The following is a 20,083-nucleotide window of genomic DNA, read 5'->3' on the forward strand; positions in this document are numbered from 1 at the left end:
GGCATCTATATCAGATTCCTGACCATTTAGCTAGCTGGAAACATGACATCTGAACCTAGCAACAAGATACTTTCTCCAAACTTGCTGTGGGACCTGCTAAAATGTGGCCATTGTAAGCAAAGAAAATGAGTGAAAAGAAACCCTTTTTAAAGGTTTACAAAAGAAAACATGAAGATAACCTTTCATTGCCTGTGGTTACTTAAGTAGACCCCTTTAGTATATTTGTTAGAAATTGCTGCTTAATTTTGAGGAAGAGGTTAGGTAGCCTTGAAAATTAGTAGTTGAACCAATCAACAGGAATAAAAGCTACCTCCAAAAGGTTTTGAAAAGACCATTCTATGATAACAACCCTGTCAATAATAGCATTTTGTGGCACTTTATTTTTGTTTGTATTGTTGATATTATTTTTCTCCTACAGCTCTTGTAAGCCTGAAGAGATTGAATTTTATATGAGGTTCAAACTCTTATTTTTCTTAAGCATGGTGTAAGTCAGACTTTTTGTATGAATTTATACTGGACTCTAAGGTGAATTCTTGTTGCTTGATCTTTGTAGCTCTTTTATGTACTGAATTAAACCTAGAAGAGTCTCCTATGAATGTTTGACTGATTGTGAAGTACATTTGAAACAGCTTCTATTTTATAACCCTTTTGCAGAACTTTCAGACTCTCTTTAAATAATAGTATACATGGGATTAAAATGGAAACATGGGATTAAAATGGACACATGTCTAGAGAAAGTTTCTTTTTCTATGTCTATGCCTTTTGTGACCTCTACACTGAATTTCATCCTAGCCAGTGTTTGACCCTAGAAAATAGGGAAGCCCCAAATCTTTGCCCTGTATGAAGGCAGGGACATGACTGAGTCATAGTCACATAAATTTCGAGGCTGGATGGATCAAATGAAAGTTTGGGGAGCTTGCTGTATTGTTTCTCACTCTTTTCTGATTAATGTGGATTTCACTTACCTTCAGGACTGATTACTGATTGGCCCTCCATCTCCCTCTAGAGAGGAAGAAGTTGAGGTTACAATCTAAAGTATGAGTAGAGATTTTAAATTCAAGTGCCTGTATTATACTTTAAATACCTTAACCACAGGTTATAATCTAACCCTAGGTTATAATACCTTAAACATAGATTTTGTCATGGTCATTTAGGAGTTTATTTGTTGTTTTTACTATAATTGATCTGTTTATCATTTTAGTGGATGCAAATTAAATGCTAAACATAAAATTATTTAAAATTTCCCCCTCAGGACCATCGCCCATTGATAAATGGCATGGAGAGTACCGTGTGTAGAGGGAACAGCAGAATTTCATCATGCACTCTATTTCTCTCTGCTACTCAGTCTGCTTTTAGGTTGCTTTTAACAACTTTCTTGGTGAAAAATTAGTTTTAATATTAACCAAAACAAAACCCAAAAGGTGAATATATGATAAAAATATAACATTTTTAGGCTTCTGCATTACATTATTCTTTTAGGGAAGCTGGATACTTGACAAAAGCGTAACACATACGTTAAGGCCTATTTGTAATTTATTTTTATGAAATTATTTTACTTGAACAATTAAAGCATTTCCCCCCACCTCAGGATTTCAAGAGGGTGTGATTTGTCCAATGTTTACTCTACTTTTTCAAAACAAAATGTCTAGATTACCAGATGTTTACTAATTTTATGTAAGGTGGAAGAAAGTTCTGTTTTTGTCGCTATTACTAATTAGCCAGTTATTTCTCATCAGCAATGTGTATATTAGTTGTAAACCTGAGGCAGTTCTGCTTCTCAGGGGACATTTGACAATGTCGGGAGATATTTTTGATTGACGCAGCTTGGAGGCTGTTACTGGCATGTAGTGTGCAGAGGCCAGGGATGGTACTAAACATTCTGTAATGCACAGAGCAGTCCCTAACAACAACAACTTATCTGACCCAAAATATTAATAATGCCACGATTAAGAAAGGCTGATAGGGCTTCCGTGGTGGCGCAGTGGTTGAGAGTCCGCCTGCCGATGCAGGGGACGCGGGTTCGTGCCCCGGTCCAGGAAGATCCCACATGCCGTGGAGCGGCTGGGCCCGTGAGCCATGGCCGCTAAGCCTGTGCGTCCAGAGCCTGTGCTCCGCAACGGGAGAAGCCACAGCACTGAGAGGCCCACGTACCGCAAAAAAAAAAAAAAAAAAAAAAAGAAGCCTGATATATATAACTTCATAAAGTGTCACCTATAAATTCAGCATCCATATTTATACTGCCATGACACCATTTAGCCACTGACATATTGTGAAAAAGATTTGACACGGCTTGACATGATATGAAGGACTTGTTCCTCAAAGGTTATTCAATTGCAGTAAGTTATCAGTTTAATCTTTGCACCTTGTAAGTTACAGAAATGGCTTTACTTCTTGTGATTGAGTTCATGTAATTCTTTGTGTTTTTTTTTTAAGCGCTTAAATATAAATCCAGTTATACGAAGGAGAAAACCATTTTTCTATTAGTTACTGGACTAGTGCTCACTATCGTTGTCATTGTTGGAGCCATTCTTTTCATCCCAGGTAAGATATAAATTTATTATGAGGGAAAGCAAGATTGATAAAATTGAGGGCATTTCTGGGGAGGTGCATATTAGTTTCCTAGGGCTGCTGTAACAAATTATCACAAACTGGGTATTTTAAAACAATAGAAATTCTCTCGCAGTTCTGGAGGCCATAAATCTGAAATAAAGATGTTATCGGGGCCATACACCCTCGGACACTCTAGGGGAGAATCCATTCCTTGCCTCTTCTACCTTCTGGTGTATCTGGCAATCTGTGCAGCTCCTTGGCTTGTGGCAGCATAACTCTGATTTCCTCCGTGGTCACATTGTCTCCTCCTCCGCTCCATGTCTCCACTTAATTTCCCTCTGTCTCTCTGTTACAAAAATACCTGTCATTGGATTCAGGACCCACCTGGATAATCCGGGGTAAGCTCCTTCTTTCAGATCCTTAGCTTAATCATATCTTTTACTATATAAGTTAATATTCACAGATTCGGGGGATTTGGAGGTGGACATACCTTTAGGGCCACCACTCAACGCACTCCAGAGGCACACTTCATTGGCCAATACCTGGAAGTGGGAACAAATGTGGGAAGCAAATCTATCTAAAATTGCAGTTGCCTGTGAAGGATGGCAGTGTGAGTGGGAAATAAGGGTCTGCAGCACATGGAAAGAACAGCAGAGACAGGCTGGGACTCACAAGTGTAAACTGTGGAAAGCCTTTGTTGTTTTTTGAGCAGAATACAGTATAGGTGTAATGTTTAGGAACATAAATTTGGCACCTCTGTTTGCAACTGGAGTTAGTAAAGACATGGGGAGGAAGGATATGAATCAGAAGACAACTTGAAAGAACAACTGCTTTGACTTTGGGACAGGTTGAATATAGCAAATGAAGGGAATGGTAAGAGATTCCAGAGTTTCTCACTGGAATTATGTAAGGTAGGTAAGAAGGGGGTAGAGCCAATTCAAGGTTTGACGTGTTGAGACTTATATGTTGACATTTAAATGTCTTAAGTTTGGTCTTGAATAATCAAAAAAAAGTCATTTATTTTATGTGAAGTTTTTGGGGAAATATATATTTTTAAACCTTTTGTAGTTTATAAGAGTAGTATTGAAATTAATACATTTAATAAATTAAATACTTTAACATCCCATAAGAATAGGAAGTATGTAGGAAAATATTAATTAGTATTTTTAATTTTTAACAGGTGAATATTCAACAAAGAATGCTTGTGGACTTGGTTTAATTGTAATTCCTACAGCAATATTAATATTACTTCAGTACTGTGTGTTTATGATAGGTGAGTATTTGTTATAGCATGATTTTGCCCACCTTTTTCATTTATAAAGCAGCAGTTTTGGTTAAAATATTCTTGTATGATTTTTTTAACAACTCAATAGAAGTTGGTTTATTAAAAGATTTCCCAGGCTATTCTTAGTGATATTTTCCCCATATGGATTAATTTTAAGGTTAACTTTGGTTTTCAAGGCATTCAGTTATCTTGTAAAAAATGATTTTCATATACACTTGATATCAGTGGTTTTTAAAATTATGCTACATAATTTCTTAATGATTATCTTCATATTTTTATTTCAGTTTTTTGAAACTGTAAGTAGATATTAAACATGCCCTTTCTCTTCTTTTGCTAAGCCTCTCTGTTTAAAATTCTACAAAACAGGATTATAAATAACAAATAATAGATTTATTTATTTTTTTTGTTACTGGCAAATCTTTACATTGTAGTTTTAAAAAATGATGTAGATATCCAACTATAATTGATGTCATTTTCACTGCATTTTGGGAGTAAATCATTAATTTTTTTTTTATATCATTAAAGTCTGTTTTTTTCTGTTTACATGTTTAACCCTCAGCCTTAGAGCCTATCTCTGGCTTGCTGTACACTGGAGGGGTACTGATTTGTTATAAAATCACAGATCTAGGCACACGGGTAGAGGTTCGGACGCTTACAGTGGCATGTTTGTGTAACGGTTCTCTCCACCAGAGCAATTCTGTGTGCGTGTGGCAAAGCCAGGCATAATAGCCATTCACGTGGTAAAATGCACAAGGGTGGTAAAAGCAGCACTGTTTTAAGATTCGGGGTCAAAACTGCCAGTCCGCCTCAGCTCACTGTGAAAATTAAAGATTGGAATGTGTGTATCTGGATGGAGCTGACCGCTTATATGGAAAGGCAAGGTTTAGATCACTGGAAAAGAATCTGCCATCTGACAAGGAACTCCAGAGGCAGTCTTTGGTCATAGAATATTATTCTTGATTGCACAGAATACAAGTAGCAGTTATTGCTTTTTAAACACTCTCAACCCACTTTTCCTCTCTTCAGCTGTGGGGATGTCCTTCTTCACCATTGCCATATTGATCCTTCAGGTACTGGGCCACGTGCTCTCTGTGGTTGGATTCAGCCTCTGTGTCTCAGGTAAAAGTCTCATCCTTCTCCAGTCTCACTTTGTCTTGCCAGGGATTTCTCTTAGAGTTTTTCTTTCTGTTTCTTTTTCTTTCTTCTTCTTTTTTTTAATATATAGACTTTATTTTTTAGAGCAGTTTTAGGCTCACAGCAAAATTGAGTAGAAAGTACAGAGAGTTCCCATATACCCCGCATAACAGCCTCCTCTGCTATCCCCCAGCCGAGTGGTAAATGTGTTACAGTTGTTGAACCAGCATTGACATATTACCACCCAGAATCCATAGTTTACATTAGGGTTCATTCTTAGTGTTGTACATGCTACGATTTTGATAAATGTATAATGGCGTGGATCATAGTCATAGATATAATATCATACAATAAAGTTTCACTGCCCTAAAAATCCTCTGTGCTCTGCCTATTCATCCTCCCTCCCCCTAAACCCCTAGCAACCACTGTTCTTTTTACTGTCTTCGTAATTTTACGTTTTCCAGAATGTCTTATAGTTGGAATCATACAGTATTTTGCCTTTTCAGATTGGCTTCTTTTACTTAGTAACCGTGTCTTTTTGTGGCTTGATAGCTCTTTTCTTTTTAGCACTGAATAACATTCCATTGTATGTATGTACCACAGTTTGTTTATCCGTTCACCTATTGAGGGACAGCTTGGTTGCTTCTGGTTTGGGGCAATTAAGAATAAGTTGCTCTAGACATCCATGTGCATTTTTTTGTGTGGACATAAGTTTCAACTCCATTTGGGTCAATACCAAGGAGTGCATTTGCTGGGTTGTACGTTAAGAATATATTTAGTTTTTTAACAAATTGCCAAAGTGTCTTCCAAGGTGGCTGTACCATTTTGCATTACCACCAGCAGTGGATGAAAATTCCTGTCGCTCCACATCCTTGCCAGCCGTTTGGTGCTGTGAGCTTTCTTTTAGAACTCTCATTTTCACCCCACTGAGAATAGTGCTTTCCACATTGCCATAAGAATATTGGCTGTATATGGCTTGTGGGCTGATTGTTCCAGCAGTCAAACTGCTATGCCTGTGTTTGTGGGAGAGCTTTTAAAATAACCAGGCTCCATCCAGTTGGTTGGAGCCTTAGCTTTACACACTATTTTCCATTAGTCTTGGTGTGATAAGGTACATATTATACAGACAAAGGCTTTTTTCTTTTAGTAATTGGGAGTCATTTCACTGACTGACTTAATAGTGATGAACATATGTAGATAAGTTTTGTTTCTTGATAATTAGAAAAAGAATCTCCTTAAAACTGAATATTATTACTGTTATTGCTAGTTCTTTTTTAAAAGTTCAATTATTTCATGTGAATTTCTAATATAGAATTTCATTTGTTTTTTCAGAGTGTACCCCAGTACATGGTCCTCTTCTGATTTCAGGTTTGGGTATTATAGCTCTAGCAGAATTACTTGGATTAGTTTATATGAAATGTGTTGGTAAGTCAACCTTATTGTTGTTAGCCTATGCCAGGAAAATGCTTTTGGTTAATTCTTACTGTTTAGGACCAAAGAAATGCATTGGTAACCCCAAAAATGAGAAAATACAGTGAATACTGCTGTATTTTTAAAATAAACTTGGAATTATTTGGGGGGCAATAAAAGAGGGTAGAAATCATATGAACTAATGAAAAGTTTAGATTATTAACTAGTTAAAAAGAAAACAGCTGTATGTTTTAGAATGTATAAACTTTTTTATACTAAATAAAAGGAGAGATTGTTGAGGATTCTTTTTTTTTAATTAATTTATTTGTTAGTTTTGTTTTCGTTTTTTTTTTTTGTCTGTGTTGGGTCTTCGTTGCTGTGTGCGGGCTTTCTCTAGTTGCAGTGAGCAGGGACTATGATTTTTTTTTTTTTTTTTTTTTTTTTTTGTGGTACGCGGGCCTCTCACTGTTGTGGCCTCTCCCGTTGCGGAGCACAGGCTCTGGACGCGCAGGCTCAGCAGCCATGGCTCACGGGCCCAGCCGCTCCGCAGCATGTGGGATCTTCCCGGACCGGGGCACGAACCCGTGTCCCCTGCATCGGCAGGCGGACTCTCAACCACTGCGTCACCAGGGAAGCCCCAGAGCCTACTCTCCATTGCGGTGCTCGGGCTTCTCATTGTCATGGCTTCTCTTGTTGCCGAACACTGGCTTTAGGTGCGCGGACTTCAGTAGTTGTGGCACGCAGGCTCAGTAGTTGTGGCTTGCGGGGTCTAGAGTGCAGGCTCTGTAGTTGTAGCACATGGGCTTAGTTGCTACATGTGGGCTCTTCCAAGGCCAGGGCTTGAGCCCGTGTCCCCTGCATTGGCAGGCAGATTCTTAACCACTGCGCCACCAGGGAAGCCCCGAGGGTTCATTTTAATTAATAAAAAAGGATTTTTAATTCACCCGTTATTTCTATGTAGAGTCCTTTCACAGAGACCTATTTGTCAGTTGCTCTTCTTGCAGACTATTTACAGACCTTGACTCCCCTAGTAGACAGAATTGAAATTCAAAATCTGTCACTTTTGTTAATTAAAGAGCAGTGTCCTCTGACACTTGACTTTAAAATATTTTTAGTTAAAACCAGTATAATCAGAACATTGAGTTTTAAATTTTAGGCTTTTACTACTCTTAAAATCAGTTGTAAGTGTGGACTTAGCTTATTGTTTCTAAGCTTTGTATTTAGTCTTCCAATTTTCAAATAACAGATCTCTGTGTAAATTCTTATTTTTAATATGTTTGTGGAGATAGATGCCTTTAATATTAAGTACCTAAAACTAGTGTGATGTCTTACTTAAGCTAAAGATATTTCCTACAATCTGGTTATATTAATCTCCCTTAAATAAAAGATTTCTGGTTTTTATTTATGAAGTAAAGCAAACTCTTAAACATTTGTCAAAATAATCAAAAGTTACAAATTAATGGAGTAAAAAAGTCAGTCTTTCTGCTTTGCTTTAGGTAAACCTTATATGTCTCTAAAAATTAACATAAACTGAATTGTTACAGTCAAAGAATTCCCCACATGACTTGTATCGTACTTTCAAAGAAATTTTACCTTTATTTATGAACCTCAGCTTTTGCTGACTAATCATTGAGTTCAATTATTTTGTATATTTTTGCCCCCCTTTAATTAATGCTTATTAGATAAACAAGTAAAATACTTAACTAAAATTTACTTACCTTTAGTTTATGTGTTCATAAATCAGAGTTGTCTCCTCAATGAAATTTTCTTAGTTCAAGCCATAAAGCACTATTAAGACTTCTAAAGCAGAATGGCATTCATTTGTAGGCATTGTGAGTATCACATTATGAATGCTGATACAGATTCTATTTTTGTTGAGTCTTCTAATCACCATTTGTCTGGTTCTTGAAGATGACACTGCTGCTGATGTTGCTCCCTATGAATGCTTGAGAACAGTATGTGACCTGCAGTATCCATATAGTGTGATGTAGTATTAGGTGTCTTTGACTGATGGTCAGCTCTTTGTTCTTTTTCTTCCCTCATTATCTGGATCACGCTCCCTTTTATTCCCATGCTCCCACATGCCTTCCATGTCTCACGAAGACCAGCAGGTCTGGAGATGCTGACTCAGTGGAAATAGGCATTGTCTAGCTGTTACCCCCTTGACCTTGCTCTCCCCCCTTCTCCACTGCTACATCCCTAAGAAGCCTGTGAAACCAGTATAATATAATTACAACCGTATTATTCTCACATCAAATTCAAAGTGAAACTGAAATCCTGGAAAGTTCCCCAGATTATTTTTTCTTTATGATAGTTTGACATATAAATATACCATATGTAAGTTAAGAATTTAGTCCAGTTTTATTTTCATTTTGAGACTATTCTAAATTAACTTTTCAAATCAACTTGTCTGATACCAGAGTTCAGAGGAATACCTTCGGTCAGTTAAAGGGCAAGAAGAGAAAAGGTACAGGAAAGTAGCTCTTTAGATACCTTGGTAGACTAGAAAAGTTGATGTGTTTTTCATATATAATCTGAATGTGTAAATCTGAGTATATATAACATTAAGGTTGCAAATTTGAGCATTTGTATCAGGAAGTAAAAATTGTAAATGCTTCCAATGTAACTTTTACTTGTTGCAGAGGCTCTATTTTGGAAAAGTCTATAAAGAATGTGTCTTGATTTAAATGTAATAAAATCCTCAGATAGTTTTTTTAAAAAAAAATCCAAGCTATCTTGGAGTAAGTTTATGTCCCTATGAGAGATTTAACTTTTATCATTTTCATTATTTCCCAGTTTAAATTTGTAGCCTTAATTATTACTTTAAACAGTGGGATTTAAATTTAATTTTCTCTGTTGTTCTTTTTAAACTGTGTTAGGGTTTTTTGTTTGTTTGTTTACTGAAACATTTAAATTTCATAAAATGAAATCAAGGGCTGAGAACAATAAGAATGTGAGAAAATATAGAAGATTACAAAGAACTAACTGAACTCATTGAAGTTGGGTGTGTTACCTATGTAGGATGCTTATGTCCATTCTTCATAAGGGTCAATACTTCTTAATTTTCCTAAGCCATTGCTATCTAGTTAAGTATAAGGGAATATAGTCATGTTTTGATATGAATCAACATACTAGCAGTCAGAAACCATATTTACCACATCTCAGATATTTTAGAATGACATGAAATAGATATATAAAACTCAATGATATTTTCTTCCCCATTGTTGAGGAGAGGTGAATCTGGAATCAATAGAAAAAGTTGTCCCTGAAAATTCAAAACCTGGAAATATATTTATAGCATGGGTCAAGTGTTTCTGGGAGAGAAGAACAAATCCAGACGAAGCATTGCAAGTGAGCTCATATGGAATGCTTAAGGCTTGTGATTTAAAAAGATATATATACATGGCTGTCAATGCCTTAGGCCCATGGTAGCAGCAGATAAATCACAATCATTCTTTAGTCACATAGGTCATATGCCTATTGGAGAGGATTAACTCAAGCAAAATTCACTTCTACACTGTTTGGTTTTATAATATTTGAGGGATCACAGCTGACTGGTGCCCTTTGAATCCCTGTTCTTTATAGATATCTTTGTTTCAGAATGGGCTAGCCAAATGTGACGTTCCTTGGACCTGGGAATCAGAACTCAGAAACTCTTCTTTACACATTATTAGGGTTATTAAAGGAGTTGCTTGGCGGTTCTTAATACTAACTCTGATAAATAATTTATGAGCTCGAAAATATAAGCTCTAAAATCTTACCTCTGACCCTTCACGTTGCCAATCAGAAATTTACATAGCTGTTCAGAGCTCTTTTCCTTGATAGAACATAGACACAGGACATGGTTTAGTTAAAATAAGTTGTATATACATGTAACTATCATAATTGTCCCTATTAAAGTTGTGTAATTCTGCTTGGTTTATTTGGGAGGTTGCTAAATGTGATTTACCCATATTCCCAACACATTTCACTCCATAGTACTTTGAAAAGAGGTTTCCTTCTTGTTTGGTTGCAAGGACCAAACCACTCCCCAGGTGCCTCCAGTAAAGGAGATTTACTTTCAAGCCACACATGACACTAACAGAGATGGGAATCTCATGAGAGCAGATCTATAACTGGGCCTCACAGAGTAAGTACAGTAAGTAGTTTAGGAATTGGAAGAATCCAGTACATCTCTAAAGACTGAGTCATCATTTGCCCTCTCAGTAACAAGAGTTAGCGGATGCCCCCCTGCCAGTGTAGTTACTTAGTTCCTCTCTCTTTGGTTCTTTACCTGCTAGCCAACTAGCTCATCCTCTCCTTAATGTTTTTATTTTTTTCATCCTATTCATATCTTCTCACTGGTATATTTTCTTACCTTTGTCTCTAAGCTTTGAGCTTCTCTTTGCTTACTTTCTGACTCCTTTTCACCTTTCTTTCCCTTCACCACCTTTCTAGTCTTCTTTCTGTGTCTCCTCTCCAGGTTCCAATGGGAGAGAGAAACTTTTCAGGCCAGTCAGTTGCCATTTCCCCCATCGGAGTGACCCTTACCTGCTTCTGACTCCTCTATAGATTGGCTTGGGTCAGGTGTCACCCTCATTTCCCATCAGTTTTAGAAGCTTGGTAGAGAGGACATGGAGGAGTGGTAGGACATAATTAGCACAGAAAACCAGAGCAGTTCTGGGGGCCTGCCTCAGTCTGCTCATAAGTAAATCCAGTGCCATCATCCAATCCATAGACCAGTGGAACTGACTATCCAGTAGCATCACCTTCCTACAGAGTCACTCGCAGGATGTTGCCCCTTGATGCTTATATCTGTAGGACTCTGACTCTGTATTTAGGACTGGTTTTAGCTGCTCCGGGACCTTCTCACTTGGTTTTTGTAAGGAAGTTCTCTTTTCTTCCCTATGCAACTAGGGTGGTTCTTTTCCCTTTTGTCACTTTCTTCATGCCCTGTATTCCTTCATCTTCATTAACCAATCCATTGAGCAGCAGCGAAGGGCAACTTGAAAAGCTAAGAAGGGATACAGAGAAGGGCTTGATTGTAGCTAAAACTAGCTGCCTAGAATAATTCCCTACACTCAGAGGGATCTGATATTTTCTTTAGTTTGTTAGCTAGGTGGAGCTTTGAAAACTGGAAAGATGGAAGAAGAAAAAAAGAAGACTGGGCTACAGGGAATGAGAGCAGTGAGCTAAGGGTGGGCGATAGAGTGGTCATTGCCCTATTCTTTCCACATTCCAGCTGGGTCAAGTAGGCAGGGGTGTAGAGCCTACAGAGGGGCTGAGTCGATGCCAAAGTTTTTCCACCACAAAGTGTAACAAGTGGCTGATTTGGGGGGAGATATGGCATGCAAAATGAGAGAGTGTGTGTGTTTATTATTTGATTGGGGTGGATTATTTGCATCATTTTATTCTGTCGATGTATATAATTAACAGTGTTCTGTATTTTTTCATAGTCTGTCAAAGCCAGAAATCTTTCAGTGGAGTTTCTGACACCTTTAGTTTTAGCTGTAAACATTTTATCTTAAAATTAAACATAATGTTGCCTTAATTTCTTTCATTTATTAAATTCATTTTCTTATTTTTTAATTTCATCAGCTTCCAATCACAAGACTATACAACCTCCTAGGGTAAGTTAAAATTTCTTAAATGAATTGGGTATGATCACTTGATGGTTTAGTCTGAGGAATGGTGATTGAGATATTGAACCCCATTGCTCTCTGTTTGGTGTGACATAAAATTAAGAGAACACTGAAGTCATTTCATGACCTTTGCATGGATAGATCCAACCTATTTTAAAACTTCTGTTTGGTCATTTACTGGCAATGGGATACAATAAATGATTCCTTAAGATTGTGCTGTCTTATCACACCCAGAACTGAAAAGTTTATGTGTAAGAATAATGATCGTTATCTGCGGAAGGAAGCCGATTCCAATATATTGCCTCACCTGTTGGATCCATTTGATGTGCATATACAGAATATTTCAGGCTTAAAAATGAGGAAGAGAAGTTTATATTAAGTTGATTTCATTAAAAATGATAATCTATAAAGTAAATGGAAATATGGCCGAAAAATAGCTGTTTTGAATTGATTCATTTCCCTCCTTCCCCCATTTTATAAGCATTTTTCTTCCTGCAAACTGTACTATAGTTTTTACTCTATCTTGGCTACCTTAATAAGCTACCTGAGAAAATTCCAAGAAAAGGAGCAAATTTAGGAGATGCACTGAGAGGGATTAATGAGGGGGGGGTGAAAAAAACCTTTGTAGATAGAGACTCATCCTGGTGACAAGCACAAGAGCTACTTTATGGAAATAAGATCTTGAAAGGACTGTATTGTACTCCTCTTCCTATAAAGGATTAATAATAGCTCTGTCTGGAATGCCAAAAGCAAGACTCCTGTCTGTGGCAGGAAGTGGAGATTACATATACCCCTAAAGCTGATAAGCCTCAACAGACGTGCTTGAGAGGCGAGGGAAGTGGGGTTGCACCTTACCCCAGGTGTTCACTCTAAAAACATTGGTGCCGTAGCTACACTGGTCACCAACAGCCAGAAGTTTTAAAAGTGCCTCTGTTAGACATAATCCAGCCATTAGACCATTAAATCATAACACTTTTTCTTTCCCTGTTACTGAGTTCAATTTGCGTGACTTGAAAATGATTGTTTTGTTCTCATCTCTGGCTTAATTGTATTATTTATTATGTTGCTATCTGTGTTTGTGCTTCTCAGTTAGGATTTCTTGAACTGAGAGAGGCAGGGTGGGGTGGGAAATTCTGCATAAAAAAAGAATATTAAGAGAATAATTCAGTTATTATAAAACTAATGGCTAGACTTGGCAAGCTTTGCTTTTCTAACTAACTTTTATTGCTTTACTTTGGTTTTTGACTATATATATTCACTGTTTATCTATAGTTTAAATGTTAGCATATATAAATTTTAGTAGAAAAGGACATGAAATAAATTCTATTTTATGTAAATATATTTTAAATATTTTCCAGAAAGCTGTAGAGGAACCCCTTAATGGTATGTGGTTATTACAAGTTTATAAATTCTTCTTGATCCATTACGAGTTCGTAATAATTTGAATTGGCCGCCAAAGTAGTTAGAATGCTGTCTATGCCCTGGGAAGAATCTAGCTATTTTATTGCCTTAACCTCTCTTTTCTTGATTATTCATCAAGAATTAAGAGTATTGCTTTTGTAACATTTTCACCTCTGAGAAAAATGCACTGTTCTGTGTCTCTCCAGTAGTTGCTTGTGCTAGCCAGGTGATATCTGGGTGAGGGGACTGTTGCCTTTTTAATTGGCCAAGATGAAATGTAACACCCCCGGTAGGGAAGAATCTCAGTTAATTTCAATTTCTAATTATAAATTTCAGGAAGACACAGGTTGTCATCTTGGAGTGAGACCAAAACATCTCACTTTCTTTCTCCCTAAATCTAGATCTGTATTCCCAACTTTGTGTCCCTTTGTGGAGCCTGTGGGTATGATCCACAGAAAGCCTTTTGTAATCAAATAATAACCTTAAAACCTTAATTTGGCTTTATAGCTGTGGAATAGTGGCATGATATTACTGCATATTTGTCTAGAAATGATTTCTAATTGAGGAATCTTACTAACTGCTTGGCTTGTTACTAATTCTTAGCATTTAAAGAATCAAAAGGAATGATGAATGATGGTAAGTATAAAATGCACCTACAATTATAGGTGGGTTAAAAGATGGACATTGAAAAGAAATAAAATTGATTCTTGAAAGTGTGGCTTTTTTTAAATAAAAGGGACACTGTCAAATCATAAAGGCCTACATTTCTTGGTTTCTAAAGCTTCAATCTACTCTGTTAAAAGTTGCAAAACTAGTAATATAAAAGCTGTAGGGTGTCACTAATCAGACTCACCAGTCTCATTGCTCACAACAAAGAGGAATTACTTCTTTTTTCAAAAAGGTATTTTTCAAATGCAATGTCTGGTGACTGTAACTTTAAAATGCTTTTTATACGACACTTAGATAATTTGGCACAAATCTTTATCATCTTGACAGGGTTTCTTTTGTGCTTGTGTGATTTTGTTGCATTTAACCCATGGAAGCTTAATATCTCTGCTTTTCCAAGCAGGAACTGGGTTCTAACCTTTTGGGAAAGGGTTTAAAAAGAGAGAGAGAAATGTTTAGTCACTTCAGCTCTTGGGAGCGGGGACTCTGGGCTAATAACTTCTAATTTTTATTGACTTTCAAAGACCTATATTTATTAGTTCTTAAAGATAAGTATTGTCTGAGATATTGAGTGCTGTAAGCATTCATTTTGATTTTACCTTAACATGTTCTGATACTTTAGTTCTGTTAACATTTTAAAAACTATGTTTTCATTTTATCAAAACTTTCTTCATACCTTTGCTATTTACAGTCATTCCTTGATCGTGTGAATAGTCTGCTTCGTATTTCACTGTTTAAAGTCTGTGACCTGCCTGCTCACCTCTACAGCAAAATGCAGCATTTATCTCAAGAGGCTATATTCCCCTGAGTGTAATTAATTTTTGCGTAAGATTAAAAACACGCTGACTGTGTCTAGTGGACTAAGTTTAAAACAATGCTTAGACTGTGTTCAGTAAGCAGTCACAGAATGATCCCACTTTTGTAACTTTGTGTCACAGCCTTTATTACAAAAAATGCATGCTCTGCTAACCACTGCCCTCCTAAAAAAAACATGATTAGCAGGAATACATTAAATGGCATTTAAAAAAGAACTGGTATCTGAAAGTGTGGCGTGGTTTGTCCGTGTTTGCATCCTGGTGTTTTATTTTTTAATTTCGCTGTTTTTTTTTTCCTTTTCTACTGTGGTGTTATTCCTCTGTAGTTGTATGAAAAAACTAAACACTTCTTCATTTTCAGAAAACCAGTAGGAGAACCTTGAGTGCCTCTTCCTTTGTTAATTTCCTTTAAGATGTGACTTTTTTTGCACCATTGTATCAGAAGTTAGCAGTTTTTGTGTGTTCATAGAGCATGAAATCTATAATGACCTTTGAAATTCCCTTAATTTTGCTAATTTTTAGCTGTTCAGAATTTGTGGGTTTTTTCCAAATGTCTGTGGTGGGCTCTTCCTACTGACAGTGCACAACGCCCATAGTGTAACTGCCTTGTTGGTGAATGAGGTTCCAGGTACCCTCTTGGGACCACAGTCCCATTTCCTCTTTCACTTATACCTAATCACATTTTTAATTCTCTTACCTTAAATGAATGGTGTCGATCTAAAGTGAAAGTGATAGAATATTGTTCTAGGATAAATATCTTTTGCTTTGGAAGAATCAATGTCTGTTGGCTTCTCCGCCAACCCAGCAAACGGAGATTATGAGATTTTGTTGGTTTTTATTTCCATTTGGCATTGGCCTTTTACTTACTGCAACTAAAAAGGCTAATGATTTGCCTGGTTTATGTCTGTGACCTTTGCAAAGCTAAGATTAAATAATTTTTCTTTATTTTTAGATACCACATATCTGAAACGATTTTCAAATTTTAAAATACAGCAACTTGTTAAGGCACAGAAAATAGACATCATAGCAATTATATGTTCATTTTTCAATTTTCCAGAGTAACTGAAGTAAAGTGATGGACTCTGATTTGGAGAGTAGTACGACATGAAAGAAGTACACTTGTGTTTAAGCACCGTGGCCTTGATTCATTGTTTTGGAGAAGAAAACAAGAAAAGCAACTGGTTTCCATCTATGGGAAAAAGTAAATAATTGACCTTTCAATGATTGTTACAGTTAAGTTTTTATTCAAAGCATTTTTAATTTAGTTAATAAAAGACTTATGATCTGTGTTGTGTGCCCAATTGATATCCAGTTTTCTGTTGTTATTTTTATTCAATTAGGGGCAAAGTAGAGTGGGCAACTTCCAAGAATGATGCCTTTCAGATCCTGGGGCCTCTTGACTGTAGGTCACCAGTTTAAATTGGTTCAAGGTGAAAATTTCCTGACACTAACCTGGTTACCCAGAGCTATCTATGAAAACTGTGGCTTCCGTCAAGCCTTAGAAAACTCAGGTTCACAGCCACTGTGGCAATTATGGTGTTAGCTGAATAATGTGTCTGCCACTTCCAGGTCAAGGGGATAACATTAAGCACAGACAGGAATTCAGTTGGGAACATCTGTGGGATTTGATACTGATGGGGATCATGGTCTTCATTCTTGGGGGTTGCCACTCACACATTGTTCCTTCAACATACAGTGTACCAGACCCTTTCCAGATTGAGGGTAATTTTACTGATGGATGTTTTCTTCTTTTCTTCACACAACCCTTTACATCCTGTCTTGTCCTTCTGTTATTTGCTTCTGCTGCTGTATGAGATGTAGCACTTTTTCTCCTCTTTGAACATGGTCCAGTGACACGGTAGCATCACTGCAGAAAGGAGCCAGACTTATTCTCAGAGAACTATGTTCACACTTTTCAGCAGAAATAGCGATGGTTGTAACATACGTATTCCCTTCCTCGGATTTGAAGGCACAATCTACAGTGTTTCTTCGCTTCTTTTCTGATCTGGGGCATGAAAAACCAAGATTGAGATTTGAACTATGAGTCTTCTGCATGGCAACATAATGTGTGTCACCGTCAGGCCAATAGGCCAACCCTGAACGGGTGATTTTATTACTGTTGTATCTGTGTTGCATGATAAACACCCCTCATCTTCCTCCTGTAGTCCTGCCTCATATTCACCTTACTCTAAGATTGAAAAGTAAAACAGAACCCACGTGTCCTACCCCCCATTAGAAGAAAATTAACATTCTGACAGCTGTGATCGCCTGGAGTACTTTTAGATTATTAGATTTTCTTCCCTTGTGGGTGTGTGTGTGTGTATGCACTCATGTATAAGATAGGCACATGTATCTTCTGTATGGACAACAGCGGGGTACCTACAGGAGAGCAAATGTTAATTTCATGCTTTTAGTGAAAACATTTAAAAACAAAGATCTTTATTGGGTGGACTTATATTTGATGTGAATATTTGATCACTTAAAACTTTTCAAGCTTCTAGGTAATTTGCCAGGCTTTTTGACTGCTCACCAATGCCCTCTAAAAATACTAGTTATTCTTCCTGTTTGTGTAATAAGACATTCATATTTGTAGTTGCATTATCAATAGTTATTCCTTAGTCCACTGAATGTTCCCATGTGCCTCTTTTATGCCAAATTACTTGTCATATTTTACGTTGGGACCAAAATTTATAACCTGCTGATGCCTCAGAAAAGTGAACACACTATGAAGACAGCTCTTCTTAAAGAAAAAAAAAAAGTTCTTCCCTAATTGTGTTCCTGTCCAAAATATTCTCATATGTAGAGGGAGCTGTATTCCTTTATACAAATTTGGTGGCTCCCTCTGCTCTTTTTCCTTCTGAAAATATTTATATTTCACTAATATTGTTTGTTCCTTTAGAACTCCATTTTGATGAAAGGAGGGCAAAAGCAGTTGGACTTGAAAAAGATCCAAATTCCTATTCTCTATTAAGAAAAAGTCAGGTCTGAAATCTTTATAGTAAACTTTTTTATGAACCAGAGTTGTACCTTTAATATGTAGTCAGCTCTCATTTATTTGGGCTTCAGTCTTGGAACTTATCCATCCTTTGTGTTCTCTTTAACACTGCCTGTCCTTTGAGGCATTCACTGCCCTAGACAACACACAGAGGTAGCAGGAGAAACGCCAGATGAAGTCCACCCTTGCTGTTCCTCGTCAGCTTCTCTGGAAAAGGGACCCACAGCAGCAGGAACCCTCTTACTTGGCCATCGTTGGGCCAGTTCATTCTCTTTAAATTAGACTTATAATGGCAGGAAGTTTTCTGTCACACCAGATTAAAGTTGCTAACAATGTTTTGAACATCATATATCTGTTCCCCCCATAATCTGCTTTTCCACTTAGTGATCCCAATTTTTCCATCGACTCTTCCATCCAGTTTTTATTTACTGTATGTTCTCAGAGTGACACCATTTGTCATTTTGGCAACAAACCTTTCCAGCCTTTTCGGCCAAATCAAATTTCTTTCTCCCTCAAAACATCCTCCCGCCCGTCCTCCCTGACTGGCTCTCCTTTGCAATCTGTGCCTATCTGTCCAGCTGCCTCTTTCATCTCTTACTTACCTTTCCTAGTACTTCACGTGTCTCTGCCTAACTTTGTTGGGTTTTTGTCTTGCCTCTTGTTCAATTAAAAAATTCCTCCGTACGTAGGAAGAGGCTTTTTTTTTTCCCTTCCTTTCTCTTCCTGCAGTGTTTTACATACATTAGACGCTCATTCCGTAAGTTTGATGACCGAGAGCAGGCTGTATTTAGACTTCCCCGTGTTTGTAAGAGGGTGAGCTAGAGAGTTTTCTTTTTAGACAAATTTCACATGCTCTGAAAACCTTCAAAGGTGATGATTTTTTTCACCTGGAAACCCCAGGTCCAATCTGTTAAAATTTCTGAGAATGTCAGAATGAAAATAATGGGGCTATCCCATAGTTGGGAGTATTGCTCTTTTCAAGATGCTATAGTCAGTTTAGTAAGTGACCAACCAAACTGTGGTTTGAGTTATAATAAAGCTTAAAAAGTGGTGAGTTTATTCCTCCTTCTCATTAATACGAATTAAGCTCTATATCACCTAGATTTCTCTTGTCCTAACATGGGTATTCAAAAACGACATCTGTGGTATATGCGTGGAATGGCATACCCCTTTATTTACCCGTTGGTGGAAACTAGAGAAGTGATTGTTGGGCAACTCTTTATCTTTTTATTGTGTGTCATTTGATGGAGCGTTTGTTTAAAAACATTAGTTTTACATGTGTCATATTTTCAAAATCACTGACTGCCATCACCCACTGGGGTCCTTTGTTAAGTCATTTTCTGTGGCTAATAAGGATAATCCAGGTAACTTTTAAGAGATGCGCAGCGAACAGGAAGTTTTCCTGTCTTTGGCTTTTGATAGCTCTTAACATTTAAGACCAGCTTTTCCATAAATTTAGCCTTTTGAAAAAAAAGAGAGCATTCGTAATAAACTTCTCTGTAAGGCAACATCAGTGGAATCTTAAAAGTGTTGTTGTCAGGGTTGGTGAGAGAGGGAAGCATTTTTGTTTTTATTAAACGGAGCATTATTTACAAAAAGCCATTGCTGAGAATTAGATCCCACACCATAGAAATATCCATTAACCATTCTAAAGAAAACTCCAGCGTTGCTATGTGCAAGATCCTCTCTTGGGGGCTTTCTTCCATAGCAATTAAAGGTGTGCTATTTGTCAGCCATTTTTTGCAGTGATTTAAAGACCAAAGTTGTTTTACAGCTGTGTTACCGTTAAAGGTTTTTTTTATATGTATTAAATCAATTTATCACTGTTTGAAGCTTTGAATATCTGCAATCTTTGCCGAGATACTTTTTTATTTAAAAAACATAACTTTGTAAATATTACCCTGTAATATTATATATACTTAATAAAACATTTTAAGCTATTTTCGTTGGGCTTATTTCTATCGCTGCTTCAGCAGACCACAGGCGCATTACTGAGTAAGTTAGTCTATCAACGTATTTTCGAGTCCATATCCTAGGTAACAATGCAAAGGATGACTTAAAATATTAATTTATAAATTCTTTTTGAAAGTATAACAATATCCAATAAGTAAACTTTTGATCAGGGCAAAGTTTTAATTAAAACTTCTAAGCAAGTCCAATGCATTAATTTTCCCCCTGGTAGAGTGCAAACATCACTTTTCTAGTC

At 37.0% G+C, this 20,083-nt stretch overlaps 1 protein-coding gene across 7 annotated transcripts in view; it reads left to right on the top strand.

Moving 5' to 3' along the window:
- The window catches only part of CD47 (CD47 molecule), a 58,879-nt gene extending 39,062 nt beyond the window's left edge, over positions 1–19,817 (top strand). For 2 of the 7 annotated variants that reach the window (XM_032629707.1, XM_032629703.1), the window contains exons 4-10: positions 2,434–2,541; positions 3,731–3,823; positions 4,862–4,954; positions 6,302–6,394; positions 11,957–11,988; positions 13,359–13,383; positions 14,005–19,817. In XM_032629707.1, the coding sequence (XP_032485598.1) occupies positions 2,434–2,541; positions 3,731–3,823; positions 4,862–4,954; positions 6,302–6,394; positions 11,957–11,988; positions 13,359–13,383; positions 14,005–14,066 (506 nt within the window). In that variant the 3' untranslated portion in view covers positions 14,067–19,817. Of the gene's footprint in view, positions 1–2,433; positions 2,542–3,730; positions 3,824–4,861; positions 4,955–6,301; positions 11,989–13,358; positions 13,384–14,004 lie in introns of all 7 variants that reach the window. The other 5 variants (XR_004349581.1, XR_004349580.1, XM_032629704.1 and 2 more) reach the window with 5 other exon arrangements.
- Positions 19,818–20,083: the final 266 nt, after the last annotated feature.

This window comes from Phocoena sinus, chromosome 4 (assembly GCF_008692025.1).
Source record: "Phocoena sinus isolate mPhoSin1 chromosome 4, mPhoSin1.pri, whole genome shotgun sequence".
Taxonomy (NCBI): Eukaryota; Metazoa; Chordata; class Mammalia; order Artiodactyla; family Phocoenidae; genus Phocoena; species Phocoena sinus.